Source organism: Herpailurus yagouaroundi, unplaced genomic scaffold, assembly GCF_014898765.1.
Source record: "Herpailurus yagouaroundi ecotype Mexico unplaced genomic scaffold, PumYag 67641, whole genome shotgun sequence".
Classification (NCBI taxonomy): Eukaryota; Metazoa; Chordata; class Mammalia; order Carnivora; family Felidae; genus Herpailurus; species Herpailurus yagouaroundi.
The window spans coordinates 7,155,391-7,183,213 of record NW_024420442.1 but is presented as its reverse complement, the minus strand read 5'-3'; the positions used below and the strand labels follow the sequence as shown (position 1 = coordinate 7,183,213).

The 27,823-nt window shown below is 42.4% G+C and overlaps 1 protein-coding gene across 4 annotated transcripts in view; it reads left to right on the top strand.

The window, feature by feature from the left end:
* Window positions 1-27,823, top strand: part of TENM1 (teneurin transmembrane protein 1) — a 796,361-nt gene that overhangs the window by 716,496 nt on the left and 52,042 nt on the right. For all 4 annotated transcript variants that reach the window (XM_040467962.1, XM_040467961.1, XM_040467964.1 and 1 more), the window contains one exon: window positions 8,174-8,328. In XM_040467962.1, the coding sequence (XP_040323896.1) occupies window positions 8,174-8,328 (155 nt within the window). The remainder of the gene's footprint in view (window positions 1-8,173; window positions 8,329-27,823) is intronic.

Sequence of the window (27,823 nt, the reverse complement as noted above, 5' to 3'; positions counted from 1 at the left end):
ATTTTCCCGTGATGAGAATTACAATTACATTTGATTATCTTTGGTTTTACAGTGCTTCTCCAAAGCATAATTTTTTAATAGACTTTATTTTTTGAGTAGTTTTGTTCACAGAAAAATTGTGCAGAATCTTCATATGTTGAAACTACCCTGCATGTTACTCTAATGGTAGATACATGTCGGTATACATTTGTCCAGACTAATACAATGTCCAACACCAAGAATGAGGTCCAATGTAAACTGTTGACTTTGGGTGATAATGTCGTGTCAGTGTAGGTTCATCAGTTGTAACAAATGTACCTCCCTGGTGGGGGATATTGATAGTGGGGGAGGCTGTGCTTCTCTGGGGGCTGGGAATATATGAGAAATCTCTGTAGCAAGACACAACTTTAAACAGCAGTGCTACACTGGTTATTAGATTTACTCCAAGTTCATGGATCTTCTCTGTTCACAGCAGCCTCTTCACTGACAAAATATTCCTCCTGATTGTCCTGTAGCAAGCATCATAAATTGGCAACTTGAGGATGAATCCAGTTCAAAAATATAATTCATTTGGCCACACTCAATTTATTAAAAAAAAAAAAAAAAAAAGATCGAATGCATTTAGGTGGCATGTGCTCTCTCTTGTTAACCTCAGCTTTCCCTAGAACCTCACCTGGCACTAACCTACAGATTGATGTCACCTGCCCAGACCTTAACAACATAGGAGTTTGTGACCCCTGTATCTGGGGCCTCTTTTTTAAAAAAATGTTTTAATGTTTATTTTTGAGAGGCGGGGAGGGGAAGAGAGAGAGGGAGACACAGAATCCAAAGCAGGCTCCAGGCTCTAAGCAGTCAGCACAGAGCCCGACACAGGGCTCGAACTCAGGAACAACGAGATCATGACCTGAGCCGAAGTCAGACGCTTAACCGACTGAGCCACCCAGGTGCCCCGGGGCCTCCTTTTTATGTGATAGGTCATAAGGCAATAGTCCAGTTACCGAAATCCCCATCATATAGAAACTCTGAGTATTTTCTCAAAACTCACCACCTTTTTTTGTTTAAATTTTTTTTCATGTTTATTTTTGAGAGAGAGAGACACAGAGTGCAATCAGGGGAGGGGCAGAGATAGAGAGGGAGACACAAAATCCAAAGCAGGCTCCAGGCTTCGAGCTGTCAGCACAGAGCCTGGCGCGGGGCTTGAACTCACAAACTGTGAGATCATGACCTTAGCCGAAGTTGGCCACTTAACCAACTGAGCCACTCAGGCGCCCCAAAACTCATCACCTTTGTGGGGATGAAGCCACAGAATATCTTTGAAGGATAATCCTGAAGAAATCCAAGAGATCTACAGGAATACAAGAATTCTTAATCTTTTGAGAGGGCTCATTAGTCACTTTGACAATGTAACTAAAGCAATGGACCATCTCCCCGTGACAAAATCTCCCCATACACAAAGCACTTTGCAGACTATTTCATGAAGTTCCTGAAACCAGTTTTTACACCACTCCTGTGGTAAAGTGATTGGTAGCCGCATTTAGGCTACATGGGATGGAGATTAAGAGACTGGACACTGAGGGGCGACTGAGTGGCTCAGTCGGTTAAGCGTCCAACTTCGGCTCAGGTCACGATCTTGCGTTTCGGGGATTTGAGCCCCGTGTCGGGCTCTGGGCTGACAGCTGGGAGCCTGGAGCCTGCTTCGGATTCTGCGTCTCCCTTTCTTTGCCCCTACCCCACTCACACTCTGTCTCAAAAATAAACACTAAAAAGAGAGAGATTGTGGGCATTGAAGTCAGATGAGCTAAGTCTAGCATTTTCTAGGTAGGTAATCTGGAATTAGTCATTCAACCTCTGAACTTCTATTTCCTCATCTGAAAAATGATAGTAATACCTACTCCACAAAGCTGCTATGAGCATTAAATGAGAAAATGTCTGTAGAGAATCCAGCTCCATGCCTGAAATAGCCTCATAGTCGCAGCAAATGAAAATGGTTATTATAGTTAGTGATACTAGTCAGCCTTCATGGGTTTTCAGTGGTGCTTCCCTGGATGTCACGCTGGGCTCATCAGGAATTCAACGTGGTCTTTCAGGTTTGGCTTACCTGTCACTCTGAGAGATCACTTGTGACCTTCATTTCCCCAGCCCGTTCCCCAGGGTTGTTCCCGTGGCATCCTGGACTTGCTCGAAACTAATGCTTATCCCAAGGCATTGTGATTGCCTGGTTATTTGTTCATCTCCCCAACCTGTGCTGAGCTCTGTTTTATATTACTCTGCTGTGCTCCTAGTGCCTAGCACTGTACCTGACATGTAATAGACACAAAATAAATCTAATGAATCAATAAATCAGGAGAAAGAGCTTCTCTAGTAAACTTTTAGAAAAATACTGGCTGATGGAGGTAGGAGAGCTTTTCATTCACTCTGCCTTGGCCAACACTCTGAGAGAATCAGAAGGAGCCAACGAGAAGACACATGCTCAAAACTGGCCTTTCTTTCAGCCGGAATTCCTTGGTTAACTGGCCTAAACATCTATTGTTCCTTATGATATCTCTGAAGCCCTTTAAAGTACCTTCTAAGTCATGAAAGAAAGGACATTCCAGTCAGTAGAATATTCATTTGAATGCTTATCATTTTTAATTTGTACTTAAATTCTTTGGAAATTGACCTTTACTGTATAGAATATACTGTAACTTTTTTATTCAACAATATCGGATTAAGTCACACCATTCACTAGTCATGGAATATTACAGTGGGTTTATTAGAGTCTCTTACTGAAGAAATCCTGTTCTCATTGTTAACCACACAGTGAAGTCATCTCAGCTGGTCATTAAGCTCAGCCTCCTTCAACCCTAGTGACACACAGATATTTGTAGAGTTCTAGAAGCTCCATTTAAGGGCTACCTAGCAAGAGAACTTAACAGGCTTACTGTGCAGAAGTAACTTGACCCTTTCTGATTCTAGCGGGTAATTAAGTGGACAATAGACAGATCAGTTGGAGAATGGACTTTTCTGCCTGGTGGAGGATTTTCATATAGACCAACACATGATACCAATTTTCAGAGAATTGAATTGCACATAAACAAGCAAAATATTTTAATCTCTCTTTGATTTAAAGGGCACTTTGTGATCAACAGCTAGTGTCAGACAATTCAGCACTCTCAGTAATGGAGATTGAGCTGACACCATACTACATTTAGGACATTTCCTGGAAGTTTATTTTAACCATTTATCTCTGTATCATAAAATTAAAGAGCACATTGTGTCAAGGGGGAAAAACTAGTATTTCCGTTTTCTGGTTGCTAGGGCTGCAGATGGAGAGAATTTTATGACTGCTTCCCATAGCTTATATTCAAAAGAAGATTCATTTTTAAGATAGAAATAATAAAAATGTAGGTGGCCTCAACAGCTGTAATTTTTATAAATTAAATACAAACATGCCTTCTGCCAACGTTTGAAATTGGCATTCTGCACGGCCAAATACTCTGATCTTTGCTGTTACCTAATTTGGGATTTTAGCTACTATTTCCAAGCTATTAACCTCCACATCTGGGCTCCCCGTGACCTCACATCAGGAAATCCCTGCTGTTTCAGTATTGATCAGCAGTGCCTCTTCCCCAACAGGTGATACATTTATTAGTAACTATCCAGGCTGCCCCAGCTTTAGGCAATTGTCTTCTTAAGAATTATAGCATTTATTCATTGGAGGATAATAAGACAAGGGAAGAAGTCAAATAATTTCGCCTGTAATTTGCAGCTGTTTCATACAGAGCTATGCTTCACAGAGAAAAGAGCCTGCAGTTCAGATATTATATAATGTCCCCTACTTTGCATAAGACATTGTGAATAATTTTTTTACAAGATGCACTTTATTTATGAGCAGGTCCCTCCATAGAAAGAGCTTGTTAGGGCTTAATGCTGATGAATGGAGACAGCACCATTCACACTTCCAGGTTATGGTCTGTCAGTGCTTTCATTATATGCACTAATTTACAAGGATTTATTTATTTTCTCACAAATGTAAAAATGTGCTCCAAGCTAAACACGCTGTCTGGGTGTCTGAGCCCGATGTTTTCCTTGCTGGAGGTCGGGTGGGGTGGGAACTCAAGCTATCTGTGGTACTCTTCCCGCCTCCACTCCCAGCCACTGCCTCACCTTGTGGTAATCTCCAAGATCTATCTTTTTTTGCTTGCTGTAGAAATGAATAGTGGTTAAAATTTTAAACCCTGGAAGTGGTTCTCTCAATGCAGTTTAATTCCTTTCTTAGCCAAACAAAGACTGTGCCTTCCATTGTGTTTTCAGTGGTAAGGAAAATGCTGGCAGTAAGCACATCAATGGATGTGGCCGTTGGAACGAACTCTGCCCACAACATTAGGTACCACATTTTGGAAATCTGGGTACAACAATATCAAAATATGAAAGTTAATTGAATCTGCAGATCTTGCTAGCCCCAGATGGCTTTATGTGCTCCGAAATCATTCACATCTCCATCTCTGAAAAAATAAAGCTTAAAATATACTGGGCATGTGCCACCTTCTCCCACTCAGCCTAACAAATGGTAATAGATCATGCTGACTGCATCATTGACACCCCAGGGCTGTAACAATACTCATTATGGAGGGGAGACCACCCCCTTCCAAGTAATGGCAAAAATAATTCCTTTTCCTGCCTGGGATTTCCAGTTTGGTTTTTAACCACAGTGAAAATTAAATGCCCCTTAAACCTCACCAGTGAAGAGTTTCTAAAACTAGTTGTTTGGGGAATCTCTGCGTGTGTGTGTCTGTGTCTGTGTCTGTGTGTGTGTGTGTGTGTGTGTGTGTGTTGGTTGGGGAAGGAAAGTGAGAAGAAATGAAAATATGTACATATAAAATGTACCCTGATGCACTCGTAAAGCATCTATCACACAGCTCCTCGAAGACCTTCCTACTACTTCTTTTTCAACTCCACACATAAATATAACCCAATCAAATTTAATTAAAGAGTCTCCAGGATAATGGAGTCTTTTGGAATTTGGACCATGATGAAAGAAACGGCTGCACAAATATATGGAAAAATATCCGACAAACAGTCAGCCAAATAAGCCCCGAAGGCCACTAGTGAGTATTTAATAAGCCTCATCTGTGGAACTCAGCTGACATGAACAGAGAGAAAGGGGTTCACAGAGTTTAGAAGTTAACAAAAGCTAAAAGTGGAAAACCATGTAAAGTCCAGGATTATCCTCCCTGGATCAGCACAAACTTCACCCTCTGATGAGGATGAGGAATGTAGTGGTCACAGGAACAGAACTGTCCTCCCTGGTGTCCACATCAAGATAAAGAGCTCCCCAAATACACTAGTTCCTGTAGGAATTCATTTCTTTCTCTATACCTTTTGTGAATCTGTTCCAACTTTCAAAGGGTTAGAATCTCTAAATTTACTGCCTTCTCGTTGGAGCAACACTTCCACGGTATTGCTCTTAGTTTCTGTGCACCTGGATTCTTTGTCCCTTGGCCTTCACAGAACTTGGCAGAGTGACATTCAGTATGTGTTTGGTAAATAATTCATGATTTCAGACACTTCAAGCTGAACTGCTCTCAGCCTTTCTCTCTCCAGACTTGAGTCATGATCTTTCAGCCCATCTTCTTATGACAACCAAATTTTAAATTTCACACTCACTGATAATTTAATACAGAGGTCATAGAAGGTAATCATAGGCCTGCCTGCCACAGGGCAGACCAAACACTAAGCATTGGAGGCTTTGAGTTTGCCAAAACAAAAACAAAAATAAAAAGCAGAGGTATGCCTTGGTTCATCATTAGTCCACATGTTCTGGAAATGGAAGAACTGTTCATGTGGTGTCATCCTTTGACCTGCTCAATCTTAAAAGTCTCTTTTAGAAACCTGCTGAAAGGTCCTTATGCATCTAAAATTGAAAAGGGGACTTACTGACACGAAATTCCCCTTGTTTGGACATGCTGGTTTCCTTGGAGAACTCTCCAAAAACATACATGACTTTAGAGGCATTCGGGGAAAGTGAAAATGAATCTGTAACTTTTATAGATGCTAAGGATTAATACTTCATGAGGAACATCAGGATTAATCAAAGTACACCATGAAGCCAAGTCTAACATTAACCTCCTGCCAACAAATTAGTTCATCTGAAAGCAGTTCATTAAGTTGGGTTTATAAACTGTCTTTAGGTGAGTTCACTGTTGGCCCGGAAAATGATCGGGTGTGTGAATGTGTGTGTGTGTGCGTGAACACACACTAAAAGGACATGCTTGTTGTCACAGATGTTCCCAACTTTAATATGCATTCTGTGTCCCACAAGGTCTGGATAAAGGAGAGATCAGAAAAGACTAAATTGTAGACTAGTGTTAAAGTAATGCCATGTGGTTATTTTCAAGAGCACTGTCAAAAGCACCAAGGGAAGCAGGAACACCATATGTTCTTTATATATGTCTGACACTTTTTAAATGTATTATTTCATATGATATTTATAACAACCTAGGCGAAGAGTAACCAACTCATCCCAGTTTGGCCAGGACTGTCCCAGTTTTAAAACTGAACCCTGCCTCAATCCCAAACTAAGACAGTTGCTCACCTTTGCTTAGGTAAGGCAGTAATCAACGTTCTGAGACCAACTTCCAGTGTTGGGAGGGGGGGGGTCCCCCGACACCACCAGCAGAGCAGTTCTCGGATACCAGCTGAGTATCCTACAGTTTCACTCAATTCTGACACTATCCACCCAGAGAAAGTCCACTCCCACAGGTGAGGGGCTCAGGCCCACAAAACTGCCCCCACAACGTACACACCCTCTTCAGATGCCAACCGAAAGTCCAGGTTGTCACCAGCTATAGATTGGAGGTTCCAATGATCCCCTCCTTGGGTTCAATTAATGAGCCAGAGGGGCTCACAGAACTCAGAGAAACATTTCACTTACGGGATCACCGGCTTATTACAAAAGGATATAACTCAGGAACAGCCAAGATGGAAGAGACGCATAGGGCAAGGTGTGTGCGAAAGGGTGTGGAGCCTCCGTGCCCTCTCCAGGCACACCACTCTCCTCAAATCTCCATGTGTTCACCAACCTAGAAACTCTGCAAAGCCTGAACTTTTGGGTTTTTAATAGAGGCTTTATTTATTACATAGGTGTGGTTGATTAAATCATTGACTATTGGAGACCGACCTCAGTCCCCAGCCCCTCTCCCCTCCCCAGAGGTCTGGGGGTGGGACTCAAAGTACCAACCCTCTATTCATGAATGGTTCTCCTGGCAACCAACCCATCTTCAGATGCAGTCCAAACGTCCCCTCGTTAGCGTAATAAAAGACACCTTTGTCTCTCTCGCCACTTTAGAAATTTGCAAAGTTTTAGCAGCTCTGTGTTACAAACTGGGAAGAAGGCCAAATACGTATTTCCTATTATAAATCACAATATCACAAGCAGATTATCTTTTCCATACTTTACCAAAGAGGAGGTTAAAATTTGGAGAGACAAATGACAACCGAAGTCACATAGGAGTTGTAAGTGATGTATCAGTATTAGAACCCAAGCCTCCTACCCACTATTATATATTTTCCAAAACACCAGGCTGTAATTAACACAACGTGTAAAAACTACCGTGAGAATTTTATCGGCTTTCATTTTTTCTAGAAGTTTGACCATTCCCTTTGTGACACCATAATTTTGCTTTCCAAACTCTTAACAGATAATATAGAGAAAAAAACACAGTCCAGCTTATCAGAATTATTACAGACTCTCTGTGAGCTGAGTGTGAATTGATGAAAATAACTTTAATACCTTCCAAGTCACTTATTTCTAATGCAACCATGAAAATAAGCGGTGGCCTATGCATCTGCACGCTAAAAGAAGTGTAATATATGCTGCCTCCCCGGTCTCTTCCCACTTATCTTAAAGGGGATTTTTTTTTCTGTTTGTGGGGGTAAGCAAGTATTAGGGGGCAGAAATGTAAAACTACACAACACAAAATGGTTAGACCTGGCTTTATTTCCCCGTTACGTTTTATCATTTCTTCTCAATACACAAAGAAGTGAATGTGTGTCTGAACAAACCTCTCCCATTACTGTCCTGGCTGTGCTGAGCAAAATTGAATCCATATGTCTTTAAAATGCTCTTCCGTTTCTATGGCTTCTTTCAAAATACTGATCTTGGTGCAAATGTGGCCCACTAGACTACTAATGCTCATTTGCTTCTTCCCACCAGGCATCACGGTTGATAGGCATGGATTCATTTACTTTGTGGATGGGACCATGATTCGGAGAATTGATGACAATGCTGTGGTCACAACTGTAATCGGCTCAAACGGTCTGACTTCCACACAGCCACTGAGCTGTGACTCAGGAATGGACGTCACTCAGGTAGGCACCGCTGGTTTCCAAGCGTTATCGCCATTTGGCATCATGGAAATGGATAACAATTTTCTCATACAGAAATTAGGTAGAAAGGAAGCCTGGTGTATCTGTTATAACATCAGATAGCAGAAGTTTCTCTTTCCACGTGTTACTTTTTTCCACCTCAGATAAACTCACTTGGGAGTACTACCCGGGGGAATGTTGGCGTAAGAATAAGAATAAAGAAAAGAATAAGAATAAAGGCTCTCGGGGCGCCTGGGTGGCACAGTCGGTTGAGCATCCGACTTCAGCCAGGTCACGATCTCGCGGTCCGTGAGTTTGAGCCCCGCTGATGGGCTGATGGCTCAGAGCCTGGAGCCTGTTTCCGATTCTGTGTCTCCCTCTCTCTCTGCCCCTCCCCCGTTCATGCTCTGTCTCTCTCTGTCCCCAAAATAAGTAAATGTTGAAAAAAAAATTAAAAAAAAAAAAAAAAAGAATAAAGGCTCTCAAATTTGAATCAATTGGAGGGTAAAGGTCAGTCTTTTCCAAGTTACATAATTTTATTATTTTTAAATAATGCAGTAACGCACATTTGGAAAAGCACTGACTACTGAGGTCTGTAGAAATCTTTCTTAATTTTCTTTAAGGTTTATTCATTTTTCAGAGACAGTGAGAGACAAAGCGTGAGTGAGGGAGGGGCAGAGAGAGAGAGGGAGACGCAGAATCCGAAGCAGGCTCCAGGCTCCGAGCTGTCAGCACAGAGCCCGATGCCGGGCTTGAACTCATGAACTGTGAGATCATGACCTGAGCCGAAGTCGGAGGCTCAACCGACTGAGCCACCCAGGTGCCTTATTATGGTCTCGCGGTTCGTGAGCCTGGAGTCTGCTTCGGACTCTGTGTCTCCCACTCTCTCTCTGACCCTCCCCCACTCACACTGTCTCACTCTTTCAAAAATAAATACATTAAAAATTGTTTAAAAAGGAATCTTTTGTAATGCATATACAAGCATGACTTGTTATGTAAACAGCTGTATTTAAGGCATTTGAAAGTTTTAAGTAGAGGCAACATTCCCTCTGAGATCTACTTTACATTTATTTAGGAAAGCTTTTTGTCAGAACAAAAGGGAAAATTCAGTGTAACTTTCATCTGAGTCAAAAATTCTGATTTTACCACAGTTGTACACAATCAGGATTGGACATACAGAGAGATTATAGAGCATACAGCACAGTTCCGGCATCCTCTGGGTGTCTTCCTCAGTCTGCAGTGTGAGAGAAATAGACTAGACAGCCCTCAAAGGGACTTTTGAGCTCTAACAGTCCATGAACCTGAGACTCCGATGAAGTAGATTATTAATCTTTTCAAATGAATTAGAGTAGATGTTGAGAGTTTTAGGATTGGTTAGTGAGTGTATCGGAGAGGGTGATTTTGACTGCAAATAATGAAACACGTATCTAAAAATAGTCCAGGGGCACCTGGGTGGCTCTGTCGGTTAAGCATCCCACTCTTGATCTCGCTTCAGGTCATGATCTCACGGTTGGTGGGTTCGAGCCCTGCATTGGGCTCTACCCTGATAGTGCTGAGCCTGCTTGGGATTCTCTCTCTCCCTGTCTCTCTGCTCCTCCCCCATGGGTGTGCACGCTATTCTTCTCACTCTGTCTCTCTCACCCACTCTCTCTCTCTAAAAAAATAAAAATAAAAATAGTTTGGGGCACCTGGGTGGCTCAGTCGATTGAGCGTCCGACTTCCCCACTCATTCTCTCATTCTCTCTCTCTCTCTCTCTCTCAAAAACAAAAATAAAATAAACATTTTTTAAAAAAATCTAAAAAAAAATAAAAATAGTTTAAACTGTAAGGTCTCATGAATTCACATAGTGAGATGATCAGAGGTAAGAAAGATGCCAGGAATCGAATCATGTGCCCTTGCCTTCACCGGACACTGGCAAAGGGGAAATGGGATCTCCAAAATGGACTCAAACCCTCTGGAATTGGGTTCCCTTCCCTAAGCATATTGCTGCGTAATTCTTAAATGAAAACCAGGCTTCTCTTGGCAAGGGATGAAGGATCGCTGCTGGGGAGGCAGCCGGCGATATCTGCCAGGGTTAGGGCATTCATGTAGCTTTGTGCTTTGTACCCCTGGAACCTAGCACCACAAGGCAAGTAAAGCATCATCTGGAAACCTTGCTTTAGTCGTTAGCTCTGTGATCTCTTCCCGTCTCCATCCTCCAAACATACACATCTCTATAAAACACTAAAAATGTGCCTATTTGGGGGATTTCTTCTTCTCTATGTGCCCCTCCCTCGCCTCAGAAATGCAGAAAGTAATCAGATATAGTCCACTACAAAAATAAAATGGGCCTGAAAAGGCCCTGGAAAGGCCTGGAAAACTGACCCCATGAATGAACCATTCTTAAGAGAGATTTGAGTGGATCAGGCTGTCGAGTCGTCGAGCAACCTAACTTTCCATGATGCAAAATCCTGTGGAAGGCAAGGAAAAGGAGCATTATTTATGGCAGAAAGGAAGGGTGTGAATGTGTTTCCATGGAGGAGGGGGACGAAAGAGAAGATGCACGTATATGATTCACTTGTGGGATATTTTTAGCTTAAAATAGGACACTTAGTATTGCAATCAGTCAAGTCTAAACAACTTATCTGTTTCTGTGTGGAAAAGTTATGCTCGAAAGAGAATTCTTTGTCTAAATAGAGCAAACATATGCTCCTCATCACCATGAGAAGGGTTCTTTTTCACATGCCATTTGCTAGCCATAATTGCCACAATAAAAAGCTACCTCGTCCCTTTCAGGTGGGGATGTAGAGCGCAGCCCAGTGAGAAGGAGCCCTGGTAACCAGGATGCAGAATCACATTTCCCCTATGGTATTTCATTCCAAGCCTCAGTTTCCCTCATGCCCTCCCTTCCTTTTTCCTTATACAGCTTCAGCTTTAGAAAAACAGTCATTTGGGGGAGTAGATGGGGAGGCTGGCTCAGTCATTTAAGCTTCCGATTTTGGCTCAGGTCAAGATCTCGAGGTTCGTGAGTTCGAGCCCCTCGTGGGTCTCTGTGCTGACAGCTCGGAGCTTGCTTCAGATTCTGTGTCTCCCTCTCTCTCTGCCCCTCCCCCACTTGCACTCTCTCTCTCTCTCTCTCTCTCTCTTTCTCTCTCTCAAAAATAAACACGAAAAAAATTTTTTTAAAGATCTCTCTAGCTATTGCATAGAGAACTAAGTGGAGGGAAACAGTGTTACAGGCAAGGAGACCACTTAAGAGGCTGTTGAAGGTGTGATGGAGACAAAAGATATATATAAATGACTAGCACCTTGTCAAAAGACTTCTGTACAAATTAAATTGCTTTCCAGCATTTTTGGGATGCATAGATGATGTTTCTTTGGGTTACAACTCTGATGACACTGAACGTGAAGATGCTCAGCTTTATGCAGGTTACACAGGCAAGCAATGACAATGGCCACGCCTAAAGTATCAGCGGTATGGGTTAAGAACCTGGAGGGGTCAGTGAAGCATTGGTGCCAAAAGCAAAGAACTCGTTGACTGGACTTAATTGCAGGATTAAGGAAGTACAGGTATGATGGCACTGTTCTCTGAGATAAGGAATCCAGGAAGAGGAGAAGCAGGGTTGGGGGTGAGGGTTGAATGATGGGCTCAGTTCAGGACATGGTGGCTTTGAGGTGCCAAGTCTTGCAGTTGTCTTGCAGGCAACTGGAAATAGGTCTAAAGCTCAAGGCCTGAAAAGGAGGTTAGACTTGGGATTATCAGTCCACACATGGGAACAACAAATGGGGCAATGGATGGGGTCTTCCGGGGGGGGGGGGCGCCCATGGCATCAAAAGAAGAGAAGGCTTAAGACCAAACTCCAAGGATATTAATACTCAAGAGAAGGCTGAGGAATGGATAGGAGGCCACAAAGGAGACTGAGAGGGAAACACCTGACAAGTAGGAGTAAAACCAGGAACGTGTGCCGTGAAAAAGCCAAGGGAAACAAGCTTTTCAAAAGGAAGGGAATGGTTAATGCCAGCTGCTGCTTTAGAGGTCACATAAAATAAGCTGTTTTTTTTTTTTAAGAAGCCATTTGGCTTGACAGCATTCGTGACTCTGATAGGAATGCCTTTGGTGGAGTGCTAATTAATTGGAATAGGATTGCAGTGGTAGAGTGGGAGGTGAGGAAATGGAGAAAGTGAAAATAGATCACTTTTTTGAGATGCCTGGCTGGGAAGGGGAGGCTTTGGCATTAAAGCAAGTCAGCTCCCAGGTGTGTGCAAATCGGCACCCAAGTGGGGCACAGGTGCATGACAGGTGGGGAACACTGAAATCAGCTGGGTGGCTGGATAAAGTGTCTCCCGGGAGGAAGCCAGTGTGTGGCACAGCTGCCCAGATGCTCAGCCTCTATGGCCAGAGCTCCCGCTGTCTGTTTAGACAACTGTGGCAGATGGCGGACCTGTGTTTTCCGCGACTGTACTGGAGAACATGGGCCGTCTTCTGCTGGAAGGAAGAAAGCTGAGTAGGGAGCGTCATAACACCTCCCAAGAGCAAAGCCCCCGGTGTTGGTAGTAGTACTTACGGTGACCCAGCTGGGCTTACACAGTGCTTGGTTTCCTATTTCAGTAAATCAAAATACATTGATGGGTGAGGGTGGAGACACATGTCTAAATGAGAGCACAAAGAGTCTGCTGACAGAAACAGACAGGAGAGAAAATAGAGGCCTGTGCGGCACGAAGATTTGAATCAGACCTACGAAGAGCTTCCCGATTCTAAGACTGTGTGGCAGCATCGTGCATTATCAAAAGACCTTACACAGTCCCCATGTTTTGAAACTTTTAAAGGCAATGTTGGATAACAGTAATCTATGAATGCTTGAAATACAAGCCTCTCTGGACTCAGGAAGACGAACCCACTGTTTTCTCAGGGTCTCTTCCAACTCTGAAGGTTTCTCTTCAGAAATATAACCCAGTTCCTAAAGTTCCTTGTTACTTTCCCTGCATTTCAAAACCAAAAGGTCCCCAACAAGGGAAGGTCCATCCATGGTAGCATAGTACCTTTGGAAGCTGGGAAGTGATGTGGAGAACATCCTTCTTTCTCTTCTTTGTTTTCGTCTTCTGCACTTTTCTGAGGCAAACCTGAACCCCAGGGGGAATTCGTCCTTGATAGTCTGCCTTAATATTCAGTACATCATGATGGCCTCCCTATAGTAATTCTAATAATAACCGCTACCACTTATTGAGAGCGTACTATGTGCCTGAAACTATGCTGTCTTATTCACACTCTTGCATTTTATCTCCACAACCCAACCACCCTTGAGAGGTACCTATAATCATCTCCAGCTACAGCAGAGAAAACTGGTAGTCAGAAGGATTATGTACTGTGCCTTGACCATGGAGTTATTAAGTGACTCAGGCACAAGTTTTCTGGCCCCCAGTATGCATTTTTCCAACTTCTACATTTTCAATGACAATTGGAGATGACCAGGTATCATGGTAGTTAAGTGGATGACAAATGCCGTTTGACGAATATGCTGTTTATTCACAGAATGTGTGTTTAGTGGCACTTAGGAAATAGTTTAATAAAACCTAATCATCTCAAGAAATGAAATTTGCTTTGACAATAAAATCAGCCATTTGTTCCAAATCAATATCTTTTTTTGATTTACTGAAATGTGAACCTGAATTCTCGGTATAAACTCTGAAGCATGACTGCCCTTTGTAAGCACTGCTATAAACAACCAGGCCCTTCACTTCAGGGGATGAGTTGATTATGGAGAGATTGGGCTCTTTATTTCTGTCACTGCTTTTGAACCATCCTGCTCTGGTAACTCACTTCCATCTCGTGCCTGACTAGAATGGAACTAGGAGTTAGACCAGGTCTCTTGGTGTGATAGCAAATTTGAGAGCTGGCTTACTCCTTAGAGCCAGCCGCATGCTCTCCCCAGATCAACCTGATAGCAGATACACAAGAAACATGGACCTTTTCTGTGTATAGACAATGCAGTTGACCCATTGTCCATAAGACACACACTTTGAGGTGTTTGTCTAGAGGATCTGACGTATAACCACTCCTTTATAAATGCTCGTTGGATCATCTGTATGCCTCTGAGTAGTTCCCAAAAGCACCCGTTCGTCAAATGGGCCTAACAGGTGGAAGGAGGTATCATCTGTGGTTATGAAGGAAGGCCATAACTGGTTCTTTGGAGGAGCAAACTTTGGCCCCACGCATTCAATCTGTTCAGCTACTCTACTATGAATCCCAGTCCTCCTCCCAATCAGTTGATGCTGGACCTTGCTCCAGAATATTCTCACCATATAATAACCAGCCTCTCTTCAAATGCCTCTTATGAACAGAAAACTCACTACCTCCTCCAGGCAGCTCATTCCATCTTTGAATGCCTCCGCCTGATAGAAAGTTCTTCTGGGATACTTTTTAACTTTTTAGTAGTCTTTTAACTTTCACCATCTAGTCTTATTGCAACTCTTGAGGCCCTGTGTTACTAATTTCATCTGTTTTCTATGAAATAAATGTATTAAGTGATCCATGAGCTGTACTGGGTACTTCCTCTGTGGCATCTTATTTATCCTCATGACCGCCCTTCAAGGTGAGTACGGTGTATCGTTTCCCTATTTTTAACAAACGTGAAAAACAAGGTTCAAAGAAGTTGAGTAACTTGGTCAAGATCACACAACCAATAAGTGACAGAGTTGAAATTTGAACCCGTGGACTTGAGGGCAAAGTCCACATTCTTTTCACCAAACTGCTCTTCTAACTGCCTCCTCCACATGACAGCCTGCTTGGTGTATGTGAGCAAGTCTGTCAGGCCTTCTAAGTCCCATCCCTGATCCACTTAACTGCCCCACACTTGCCATGGTTTTGAGCTCCTTTGCCATTCTCCTCACTCTTCTCTGAACATGTTCCCATTTATTTAATATCTTTTCGAGAGTGAGGTTTCCAGGCGTGAACAAAACAATCCACATATGCTCTAGCTCAAAGGTAGAATGGAGACTATCACAACCCTCTTTCTATATTCTCTGTTTCGGTTCATCTTGCCTGGCGGTCTTCAAAAGGATTTTTGCCAAAGAACATTTATTTCAAATAAAGTAAGTCCCCGTTTATAAAACCGATGCAAACAGCAGATCAAATAAGAAGTGATATACAAGAACCTTCCCTATTCGGGCTCAGTCCCACCCAGTGGTAGTTTACACGGTGACCCCAAGACCTTTTTGGAAAACGCCAAGGAAGTAAAAAGCACAGATTGAGAAACCACAGGTAAAGTTAAATTGGATTTTTGGACATTTTTTGATCTATGATGTGATTGCAGGGTGCTAAAAATGCACACGTCTCTCATCCCAGTGTCCTCATCTTGTACTTGAACAGTTGGTTGCATCATAGTGCAGGATCTTACATTAGTCTGTATTCCATTCTATCTCATCAGATTCCATCCATATCTTGGCATTCTTCTGCCATTATCCAATATCTTCACTGTCCTTCCCAGCCTTGTGTCACCTATGGATTTGATGAATGCCTTCCATGTCCTCATCCATGATAACACTGATGGATAGATAGGCCAAGATGAAGTTGTGGCACCATTAGAGTAGTCATCTGTTAGACTTTGAACCCATCTGTTTGCACTATCACCTATGGGTTGTGATTTGTAGTGGATCCGGAAACCAATATATTGACCTATGACCAGCTTTAAGAAAAAAAGAAATCGAACACAAAACCTTAGAATGTGTCATGTGTAGTAAGGATGAGTAAGTAATGTTTCATGAAACTTTTATTTCAATTGTATATCTCAGATAATGGGATAAAATATAGGTCTTACTGAGGATCACAGTCAAAACAAGTTTGAAAGTCACTAGCCTCACCTATATTTTCTTCAACTTATCCACAAAGAAACCTTACCAGGCTGGTAACTCTGTTTAAAAGGAAGTAAGAGGGGCTCCTGGGTGGCTCAGTTGGTTAAGCATCCGACTTCAGCTCAGGTCATGATCTCACGGGTTGTGAGTTTAAGCCCCACGTCGGGCTCTGTGCTGACAGTTCAGAGCCTGGAGCCTGCTTCGGATTCTGTATGTGTGTGTCTCTCTCTCTGCCCCTCTCCTGCTCACACTCTGTCTCTCTCAAAGATAAACATTAAAAAACTGTTTTTAAGTAGGGAAGAAGAATCCCTCAACATAATTTATTTCCAGTCATAGTATCCATAAACACCATTTCCTCATCTAAGAAGTAAGAAAAAATGGTTTACTAACACATTTGAGGATCTTTTCCAAATCGATATCAGGTTTCCACCATGAAATCTGTGAGGCACATCTTCTGAATCTTCTTGAGGTCAGAACTATGTTTACCCACCTCTTACCTTCCAGCGCATCCTCTACTGCCCACTGTTTCTCAACAATCACAAGAAAAAATTGTTCTAAAAACCCAGTTGCAAGCTGTCTCTAAGAGGTCATTTTTCCTGGCCAGGAGACTTGAACTCAGTTTGAAGAAGTTAGGTGCTGTGTTACAGTCCCTTCACTCATCCTGGACTCTAGTAACTTTGAATCAGTGTTCCTTCCAGTCATTCTTCTTAACAGAGAAAACCAAACTTTCCCCTCTCTCATCCATCAGCATTACGCCACCTGCCCCAAGCAGCACAGCTCTGCCTTGCTTGCTTGTCTTCTGCTTTTCACGTAGCTGAAAAAGCTGTTTTCTAGTGTCCTTAGAATTTTTTGCAAGTTTCAGGTAAAACTAACCAATGCTGAATAGAAGGAGAAATACAAAGCTCCCTTTTCAAACTCTACATGTCAATTAAACTTGATACAAGTGGATTTAGCATCTTCTGTTGTTTTGAGAAATATATATATATATATAATAACATCCAGGCATGAAAAGCTACCTCAATCAGGGGGAAAAAAGAAAATAAACCAAACACAGTAGTTTTAGAACAGAAAAAGGCACCTTCTTTTCCCTTCTTAAACTCTTGCCTGATGTTTCTCATTGTCTCCTCCTGTCTCCCTTGCCAACCCTTTCATGTCTACAGAATGTCCGCCCATCACCCCAAGCGATACAGATGATATTGAAACTCAAGTTCTTCAGGGGTTACCTGATTTTCTTTGTGCACTTCCATCACTCTCCCATGTGCACACTGAAAGAGAACAGAATTAGATCTTTCGAATGAAGGCCATTATAAGTAAAATTCCCTGCAGGGACAGACTTCTAAATTTTGTGAAGCTCTGTAGGGAATCAAGAAAATCTGAATTATAATAAGTTTGCTTGAATAAAGGGATCTCCCAGGGAAAAAAAAAAGAAAGTTTATTTTTAAAGTTCTTGCCACCAGCGATGACCATCTCCACACCTCCACCCCCACCACCCCTTCCCAATGCTTCAGTGACTGTGGAACCTGTCTCACTGTCAACACGAAGAAGAGGTCTGTGACCACACTCCAGATAGTCCATAGAGGAGGATATGTGGTTGAAGGAGGGCGTGAAGGATGGAGGGAGTTGCTGGTTAACAGTAAGACAGAGAAGATGAAAGCAACTGATCTGAGATACCTGGAAACACCTCTGTCAGGGGCCAGCAATACCAGTGGACACAGCCGGGGGGGGGGGGGGGGTAAAAGAAAGGTGACAAAAGGGATAAGAGATTAGGAATGCAGAATGGTTCAAACAGCAGATTCACAAGGCCCATGGAGTAGGAAAATGAAACCAAAAAAGTTATGTGGTAGCCCTTGTGCCATTTACTTTATCCTATTTGGTCATGGTTAGTTCAACCAACTAAAGCACCCACTGCAATGGTGACCACCAACGAACGGGTCAGGTGGCATTAAAACTCGTACCAGGATAGACAAAATCTGGTATAAACGTACAATGGAATATTACACGGCCTCAAACAAGGAAATCTGGTCCCGCACTACAACACATGAACCTCGAGACATTATGCAAAGTGAAATGAGCCACAAAAAGAGAACTATGGCATGATTCCACTCCTATGAAGTATCTAGTCAAAATCATAGAAACAGGAAGTAGAAAGGTGATTACCAAAGGATGAGGGGAAGAAGGAATTCACGTTTCATGGGTAGAGTTTCGGTGTCACAAGATGAAAAAGTCGTAAAGATCTGCTGCAGACAATAGGAATGCACTTAACACTAGTGAACTGTGCACTTCAAAATGGTTGAGATGATCAATGTAATCTTACGTGGTTTGTTCACAACAGTAACAATAAAAAATTCATACAAACCAAACCTCCAGTGGATATTCCCATTTCCTTTCACTGTTCTCATGCCTGGACAACATCAATTGTACAGCAGTCTACCTACTCAGCAATTGGTTGCTGCAGCAGTCCCAACGTAAGCGTCCTAAATCAGCGATGTTCTGCTCTATTCATCTGAGCCACATGCACTCAGTCAATCCCCATCAGTCACAGCCAGTCCCTCCCGCTGATCTGAAGCCTCATCCTATAAATGCAGAAATGAGAGTGGGGCAGGTGCTAGTCTCTACCAGGCAAAGCGCGAGCTCAGTCTACATCAGCCATGGCACTGCTAATGTAGCCATCTTCTCAAAGACCTCAATCTATCAGGAACATTAAATGTGAAAGTGTTTAAAATGGAAAGCGATGGCTACTAAAAATGAGCAAGCTTCCTGCCAGATGCGTTTATAAGCTTGGAAAATTTTCTTTTCTTCCGGATTACTGGGACATATTTTACTAAAGTTCCCTGGCCAATGACCTAATCACCTATTTCCCTTTGACCAATGTAGCAAGTCAAGTAAAAAGAACGTAAGAGAATCCTGACTGTGAGTCCAGATTCTGCTATTTATTAGCAGTGTGACCTCCGTCGACTGAAGGTCTCTGGGTCTGAGCTTCCTCACCACTAGAAAGTGGGATAAAAACACATATTGCCTCCTGAGGCTGTTGTGATAGCTAAACAAGAAAACAAATACGAAAGAACTTTGGTTTTCGAAAGACACTCGCAACTGTACATTGTTAGTGTTGATCAGAACGGAGGAGAGAGGTCCTATGGCATTACATGTAACCTTGGCTTTTATGTGTTCATCTGCCACACCAGTTAGGTGGGTGGCATATGGAAAGACGGTGGCATAAATGTCGATATAAGTAGCAATCAAATTATGCTGTCACAAGAGCATAAGATGGCAGTTAATGTTGTTCAGACTCTGATTTGATAGCAGCACCAAGAATCATTTATAAAAGTTTTCTTTAAGAGTCCCTAGTGACTGTCCACATTACTCACCTGTGAACAAGTGATCCGTTAGCGTTTATGCCTGAAATTACATAATAATGCTAAATAAACACTACTTTTTGTTGCCATTTCTATATTCTAGAAAAAGAACATCTATTTTTGAATCATTTATTCTGTCCTCCTCTGAAATATGGCAGTGTAGAAAAAAATAAATCATTTTTGTCTACTTGTTGACCCAAAAGAGATTTCTCTATAATTTCAGATTCAGCACGACACTTGGAAAACAAACACTAGAATTTTAGAGCTGGTTAATTATTCCTCCTTATGAAGGCTAATTCAATAAATGACCCAATTGTTGATTAAGCGTCCTCGCTTTTTTTTAATGTGAAAGCACTTGGAAAAGTATGAGCCACTTTACAAATATAAGGGATGATGTAAGATGTTAATTGGCATCTTCAGGAACTATTTTCTGTCAATTCATCATGCGCTTGCTAAAACGGGAGGACACAAGAACAAAATAAGTCCACAAGGTGGTTATTCTGATTTTGTATTATCTGTGGTTGTCAGTCTCTAATTTAAATGCATTCCTGGATAATGTTATTTGTTGCTCATTCAGTACAAACCTACTCTCCTTGCTCAGTCAAGTGCAGGAGAACACTTTCTGGAATTGAAAAGGGGAGCCAGACTTTCCTCTAATCCTTTAACAGAGAGTGCAAGAGACAAAATCAGGCCTCTAGGGTAGACTCTCCTTCATCGTGAAACCAATAGAAAAAGTCAGTAAAGCATGGTGGTTGGGATCAGAGACTACCTAGGTTTGAATCCCAGATCCACTACTTGCTAGCTGTGTGCCCCTGGGAAAAATTCTTTATCTGTAAATGAGGATGATGCTGTCATGTTCCGCTATGGGGAAGTTGTGAGGATTAAGTAAGATAATAGGTATAAATCACTTAGCAAAGTGCCTGGCTCATAAGTGCTCAATAAGCAAGTAGTAGTAGCAGTGGTATTTGACCTTCCATCCACAGAACAGAAAATCGAACCGATCATTTACAAAACCAAGATAAAAAGGACCAAGAAGAAGTTTGGGACTGCTATAGAAATTGTGTGATCTTCCCTTCTGTCCTTGGTATATGGGTATACCTTTTGCAAAAGAGGCATGCATATGCCCGTAGATGAGTTTGATGGGCTACAACCAATCACGTGCTCCAGAGACTGGTCTCAGCCTGCTGTAACCTTCACAGAGGGTTTCATCTGCCTAATGCTGATGTGAAGCTCTGTCTGGATCACTTACAGGATGTTCACTATAGTCAGTTGAATGGTGCTCCAAATCCTTCATTCTCTTTCTACTCTCAAGAAGTGTCATACTGACTGTGGAGCTAAGGCTGGAATGTCGTGTGAGTTCCATACATGTATGAGTTTGATATGTGTAGATTTTAGGTCATCTTCCATGACTTTGAGATCAAAAGGTAAAAGAACAGCTCATTCTGTGGGTAGCCTGCAGCCATCCTAGGTAGGTCAATTTCACGAAAATAAATAAATAAATACGGGAGTAGATAAGTAAGAAGACAGTTTATCTAGGTCAATGTGGAGAATATGACTCTCCCAAGACAAAACAAAAGGCTCCCAGCTAAGTGGGAAATCAAAAAGAAAGAAGTTATGAGGCTGACATATTCATAAGAAGAAAGCAGTATCCTAGGATTTTTGAAGCAAGTTTAATGTATGAGTGGCTTTGTGTATCCAGTGACCCTTCTGTTTTATTAAGATGTTCAGGTGCCAAGCATGTCGATCAGTTTTCAAAAATTCAGGTATGTGATAGCCCAAGTTTAACAGAATAATACACTGGGAAAAGCATTGCAATGAGATGATCCACAGAGTTCCTTTAAATACCATTTCCCTTCTCCAAATTCATTTAAACTCTTTTTTTAACTGTATTTTTCAGGCCTGCACCTCTAAGGAAAAATCACAATCAGGGAATAACCTATTATCAGAGATATTTGCATTGCTCCCTCCAAAGTGACAGCTCGGGTTGTTTATATAAGAAGTAGAGAACAGCAGGCCAACATCTTCAACTCCAGCACATCCAAATTCTGCTGAAATGTCTGCACACAAGCAAATGGCCAGAGTTGTCAGGGGCCTTAAAATAAAAGTCAAGTACCGTGCTCAATGCTATATCGAAAACATAATTTATCACATAAATAAAACTCCCTCAGCAGTGTCCTCTTTCCACACAAAGGACAATGGCACGTTAGCTCTTATTAAAACTATTAAGCACCAGAGGAAAAGCATCTTCAAAGTTCAGGGAGAGTCACAAGATGCAAAGCTTGCAAACTACTTCTGAACCACTCAGTCTTCCACACATTTTGCTCGGCAGGCGCCATGACCTGAAATAAACCTGAAACTCTCTCACATACGGAAAAATATCTGGTTGGTAAATTCAGTGGTTAACAGTTAGGGCTTATGTGGCCAACATCCTAGGCTAAGTCTTCATGTGAGCCAGTTGGCCTAACTATATTTCAGACCATACCTTTAAACAGAGCCCCGGTCTCCGTTAACTACAAGAAGGGAAAGTATATGAATCAGTGCCAACCCATCTTTACTAAATGGAAACACAATTCAGAGACAGTTCGTCTGGCTGTCAGCAGGAGTGTCCTCTTTCCATGCAGAAGTTAGTATATTTGGAAAAGTGAACACGGGGATATATAAAACATTTACCAAGAGGCCACATCTGTTGAGACGTGTTTATCTTGAGATACATGAAAAGAGGAGATGTTTGGTCCACCTCAGAATACACTTCCAACTCCAAATCAAGGAGAAGAGGGTTCTGCAGGAGCAATCCCAGTGTTTCACAAGGAGACCAGCAAGAAGGAATAGAAAGGATATTTAGTAGTAAGTGTATTTTTACTTATACGTAAATATTAATATTTATAAGTAAATTCCGAGCACATAGGAAATGTTGTCATGGGCCGACCTTCGAAACCATTTAGTACAGCACTCTGTTTCCAAAAGAGGCATGTGGGAAGGTGGCACGATCCGTCATGAAATCTTCCTCAAAAATCACAAGAGTGAAAGGTTTCTAGAGAATAACGACATCAATATGGCAGTTCCAGAGAGTCAGAGAAGCTCTGGTTAAAGCCAATCACAACCAACTCCCTAGTGGCCAAGCACGGTGGATTTATCTCATACTTGTATTTTCTGGACATGGCAGCTTCACAGACCAGTAGATATGGCAGAGGATGCTAGTGACTAATGACTTCTCTGGTTCTTTGCCGGTTCTTGTTCATCCTTACTAGTTTCCTGTTAACCACTGGCTTACAATGGGTACTGTTCTTCCTCTGTCCTTGTAAGTGGCTTCATGCTGTGAATATCAGTCAAAATCCAGTCAGAAAAACAGAAGTCACGGACGCCTGGGTGACTCGGTCAGTTGAGCATCCGACTCTTGATTTCAGCTCAGGTCATGATCCCAGGATACGGGATCGATCCCTGCATTGGGCTCCACACTGATGCGTGGAGTCTGCTGGGGATTCTCACTCTCTCTCTCCCTCTGCCCATCTCCCTTGTGCTCTCTCTCTCTCACTCTCTCTCTCAAAGAAAAAAAAGAAAACCAGAAATCACATTAGTTATTTGAACAGAGAGAATTCAATACAGGGAATGGGCTGCATGGGTTTTAAAGAGTTGAAAAAAAAGGTGGAAATAATATCTGCAGGTATCAGCCACCACCTCTAGGGCTGGGGAAACAAAGGAAAGCGGTTGGAGCTGTCAACCTAGAAGGATTTGCTCTCTCCAAGTGGGACCTTCTCCTCTGAGAAGAGGAGGCCAGTCAGCTGCTTTTGGTGCCTCTGAGGTGGCATGACGAGACTGATTCTCGGGGTATAGATAGGAGCTGGAACGTGCAGGCAGCTCCTGCCGCCAAGATGAAGAGCTACTGTTGCAGCCGTGCTGACTGAAACAGAAAGCAAGCAGGAAGGAGCAAGTCCCTTCTCCCTCCTCTAGCTTTCCAGAATCGCTTTATTTCCCATATTGTCAGGCCCTATCAGAAATCGAGCTGGCCAAAAAGAAATGGAGTTAGCAGAGTCCCAACCCCAGCATCACAAAGCAACTTCCAAAGGGGTGAGTTTGGGGCTGTGAGACAATAGCTTAATAACTAACACACGGTGCAATGAGGTGTTAGACTTCCATGTCATTGTTGCTGGCGGAGTCACTCAGATGTGCTTACGGTTTGGATGAAACATTCATTGGAGTGGACCGGGTGCCACAGAGGATTTCATCATTCTTGAATCCATAAGGAGGTGTTATTGGAAAACCTCAACCAGAGCTCTTCGACGCGTGTGCGTGAGTGATTCTGACTCCCCTCTTGTTGAAGCTTGGGTACTCAATATTCATCACCATTTTTTGCTTTTGTTCCGGCTCAAGTCGGTAGCCTGCCTGCTTCCTTAAATGATTCTGTACACATGGTAAGTGGTCAGGTGGCCAGTCTCCAGAGTTCTGGAAGCATGAAGCCTGAGCTGGGCCATCTGTTGAGTGCGTGCTGTTTTGTATCACACACAGGGAAGTGGTGGGCAAAACCCAGAAGCACACTGGAGGCCTAATGAAAATAGGACCAGTTAAGTCTTTCCTCTAAATGTTCATTAGGCCATCTGCTCTTATTAGTATCCTTATCATTTGGAAACATTACAGAGTTAAGATAAGAGAGACAATCTGTGGAATTCTGGTCTAACTTGAAATGAACTTTTGAGTAGAGCCATCGTGAGTTGTGATATTTCTCTTCCCCTTCAGAACCCAGCCCACTTCTATCTTAACATCTCCATGGTGAAATTTTTTAATAGTTCTTTCCTGAATATTATACTAGAAAGAAGGGTTAGCCATAGCTACGAAAATGAAAACATAATCTTGGAGTGGCTGATCAATGAAATCAGACCATTTCATAAAAGCTGTGCAGTCATACTTCTGGCCTGTAAATTGCTTTAGATGCCAAAGGGAATTGGAAGCTCGGTCTATTCTGTCGAGCCAATACTATGATATTAACAACCTGCAAAAGACAAGTTTCTGCAACTTCCCAGCAGGAAGAAACTGCAGAATGATTCCAGGAGCTTCTTCTAAGTCCTTGGCTCCTTTTCAGGCAAAGCCTTGGCTCTCAGGAAAACAAGATCCCCACTTCCCACTGCATGAAGACCCACGGTGGCCCTCTCCTGACTGAATTCACTCAGAATTTAGGGTCTCATCACCTGCCCCCACATTTTATCTCGCGATACCGTGGACCGTTCTCTGGTTGTCTTGCCTTCTGTGTGCATGTCTCCCACGGTGCTGAATATACAGTGGGTATTTCATAAATACATGTGAAATTAAAACAAGAGAGACCCTCAAAAGGAAAAGACAGTAAAGCTTTCATGTTCCTCCCCCGCCCACAGAAGTGCTAAAAGGGTTAAGTTCTTTGACTCTAATGATAAAACCCAAGATACAGAGAGACACAAACAGTAAATCGGCAAGTAGCATCATGTACAATATGTTCTTCTTACAATAACAATCAAATTTACAAACAAATTAGCTGTGGAGTCTGAAGGACATTCTGTAGTTTTCACACTGGGCCTTCATCTCCTGCTGATAGATGACTTTGACTGTAAATTGAAAACTGGAAGTGGTTAAACATTCTGTGTATTCACAAGTGCCATTTCCAAAATTGAGGCTTCGGAGAGGAGATGCAAGAAAGGGTCGACGGAAACTCAGAGCAATTATGCCTGTTATTAAGATGAGGTAGTGGCAATTACACAGCAGACTCAGAGAGAGTGTGTACGTGCTGATTGCTCTGAGGGAGCCTGTGAGAACAAACTTTTATAGCACCCATCAGGCCTTGGGTCTCTAGAGGAAGTACAGATTTTCAGCCACTCTGTCAGTGTGCTTTTGGACAGAGTTTATGGCCCCAGGAACCATCTTGGAAGGAATGCATGCTTGTTTCCTTAATGAGCTTGAATGAAACTCTTATATAACAGAATGGCTTCGTTCACTGTTTCTTTTCCGGTAGGATAACCACTCTCAAGATTGTTGGCATCAGGACCCCTTTGCACTCCTAAAAATTGGTGGGGATCTCAAACAACTTTTCTGTATGTGGGTTTTATCTATTCGTATTTTCCTTATTAGAGATTAAAACTGTGGTGGCACCTGGCTGGCTCAGTCTGTGGACCGCGTGACTCTTGATCTCTGGGTTCTGAGTTCAAGCCGCATCCTGGATGTAGAAATTACTTAAATCTTAAAAAAAAAAAAATTGAAATCACGAATGTTTTGATAGGCTAGCCACAGGTACCCTCTGCAAAACTCCACTGTACACTCATGAGAAAGTATAAAAAGCAAATAGTATTATTAAAAAAAATAGTTTGACCTCACAGACCTCCTTGAAAGAGTCCCAAAGATCCCCAAAGTGCACAGACCAAAGCGGGAATACCATATGTCCTCAATCCTAAGACACCATGGATCGTAAGAGATAGCATCAATTTGACAACTTTGGGTGGTTGGGGAGAAATGTTCCATTAAATGTATGCATTAATTAATAAGGCACATTCTCACTTCAGAAAAGTTAAAACATGGAGGAAGTAGGAAATGCACTTCTTAAGGTTGAGGAAATTTGCCAATTCCCACTGACTTCAGTGGGTCTCTTGAAACCCAGAGTTACTGACTCAAACGTGTTGATGAAAAATAGTTTTTCTTACAACCGATTTGCATTTTATAATTTTTTATTTATTTTTAATTTTTTTAATTTTTTTTAATGTTTATCTTTAAGAGCGAGAGAAAGATAGAGACAGGGCGCAAGCGGGGTAGGGGCTGAGAGAGAGGGAGACACAGAATCCGAAGCAGGCTCCAGGCTCTGAGCTGTCAGCACAGAGCCCGATGCGGGGCTTGAACTCACAAACGGTGAGGTCATGACCCGAGCCGAAGTCAGACACTTAACCGACTGAGCCACCCAGGCACCCTTGAATTTTGTAATTTTTTAAATGCTTTCGTGAACTTCAAATGGTCCACTCGATGAGGCAGTGATGTTTTCATTCAACAAACATTTGCCAGCTGTAATACCAGATCCTGGGAATACAAAAATGAATGAGACCTCATCCTTGCCCTTGAGGACTCACAGACCTAGTGCAGGATATAGGAAGGCAAACGTGTATTTATGGTATACTAAAGAAGCATTGGGTCTGAATGAGTCATGAAGCTGGAAGAAGCTTGTAGTACCCAGAGATGGAGCACTGGGTATTCAAGAATGCCTCAGGTTAATCACTAAGTTTAAGCAATTACTCGTCTTAACAAAGGGCTGCCCTAGTGGACTTCGCCATATGTGTCAGTCATTTTCAGACATTAATTTCTTTCAATTTAATTTAATTTTGCAAACACCGGTGATCTATCCAGAGACATAGAACTCGAAATCTGTCAGAACAGTTTGACCATAGTGGTATAGTCAGTAACACCAGTCGAGAACAAAACCTAACAGAACATTTTCTTCATTGTGATTAGATTAGGCTGAGAGTAACAGAAACCCCCTGCAACATAACACTGACCTAAGCAACACAAGCAGCCAGACTAGATGTCTGGTGCGAGACTAGGATGGCAGCTCCCTGAGCCATTTGGGATTCAGGCTCCTCTATTTCCGCCCTGCCACCCTAGCACATAGCTTCCGTTTTCATGGCCACCCCGTGGTTTAAGACATCTGCTAAAATTCCCAACCCGTATATTCATATTGCAGAATGGAAAGAAGGGCAAAAAAGAGCCTCCTTCCAACCAGGTCAGCTCCCCTTAAGTAGCCTTCAAAAGCGTCACCTTAAAAATGTGGATACTTCCACACTTCCTCTTACATCTTGTTGCCTTGAACTCTATCACACGGCTACACAGAACTGCAAGTGAGCCGGAATCCCTTCTGTTGTAGACAGCAGTGTGCCCAGATGTTTAAAGAATGGGGACCTACTACTAAGGAGCAAAGAGTGGGCGATAGGGTAGGCCTAGAACCAGTAGCGTCTGCCACAGGCATCTTAGCAACCATAAATTTAACATTTTGTTTTGACCCTGATACTGCCCGAACTTCTTCAGATTTGTTAAAGCCATCTAGAGAAAGTTTGGTTTTCTGGAGTTGGAAAGCAAGATGACATCTTTCAGAATGATGGCTTGTATTGATCTTGCTTTTTAAAAGTAGAAATTATTAGCAGATGAAATACACCAGGGCTACTTTGAAGCTCTTTGTTGTTTGTTTTTCTTTGCTTTGTTCCTCCACTACCAAAATGTTTTCAGAACGTTGGAGTAGATGTAATTTAATCTGTAGGCTCTGTGACAGAATGATTCTCAAGTTCAGTCCAATCATAACTCTTGATTAGACGGATCGCGACTA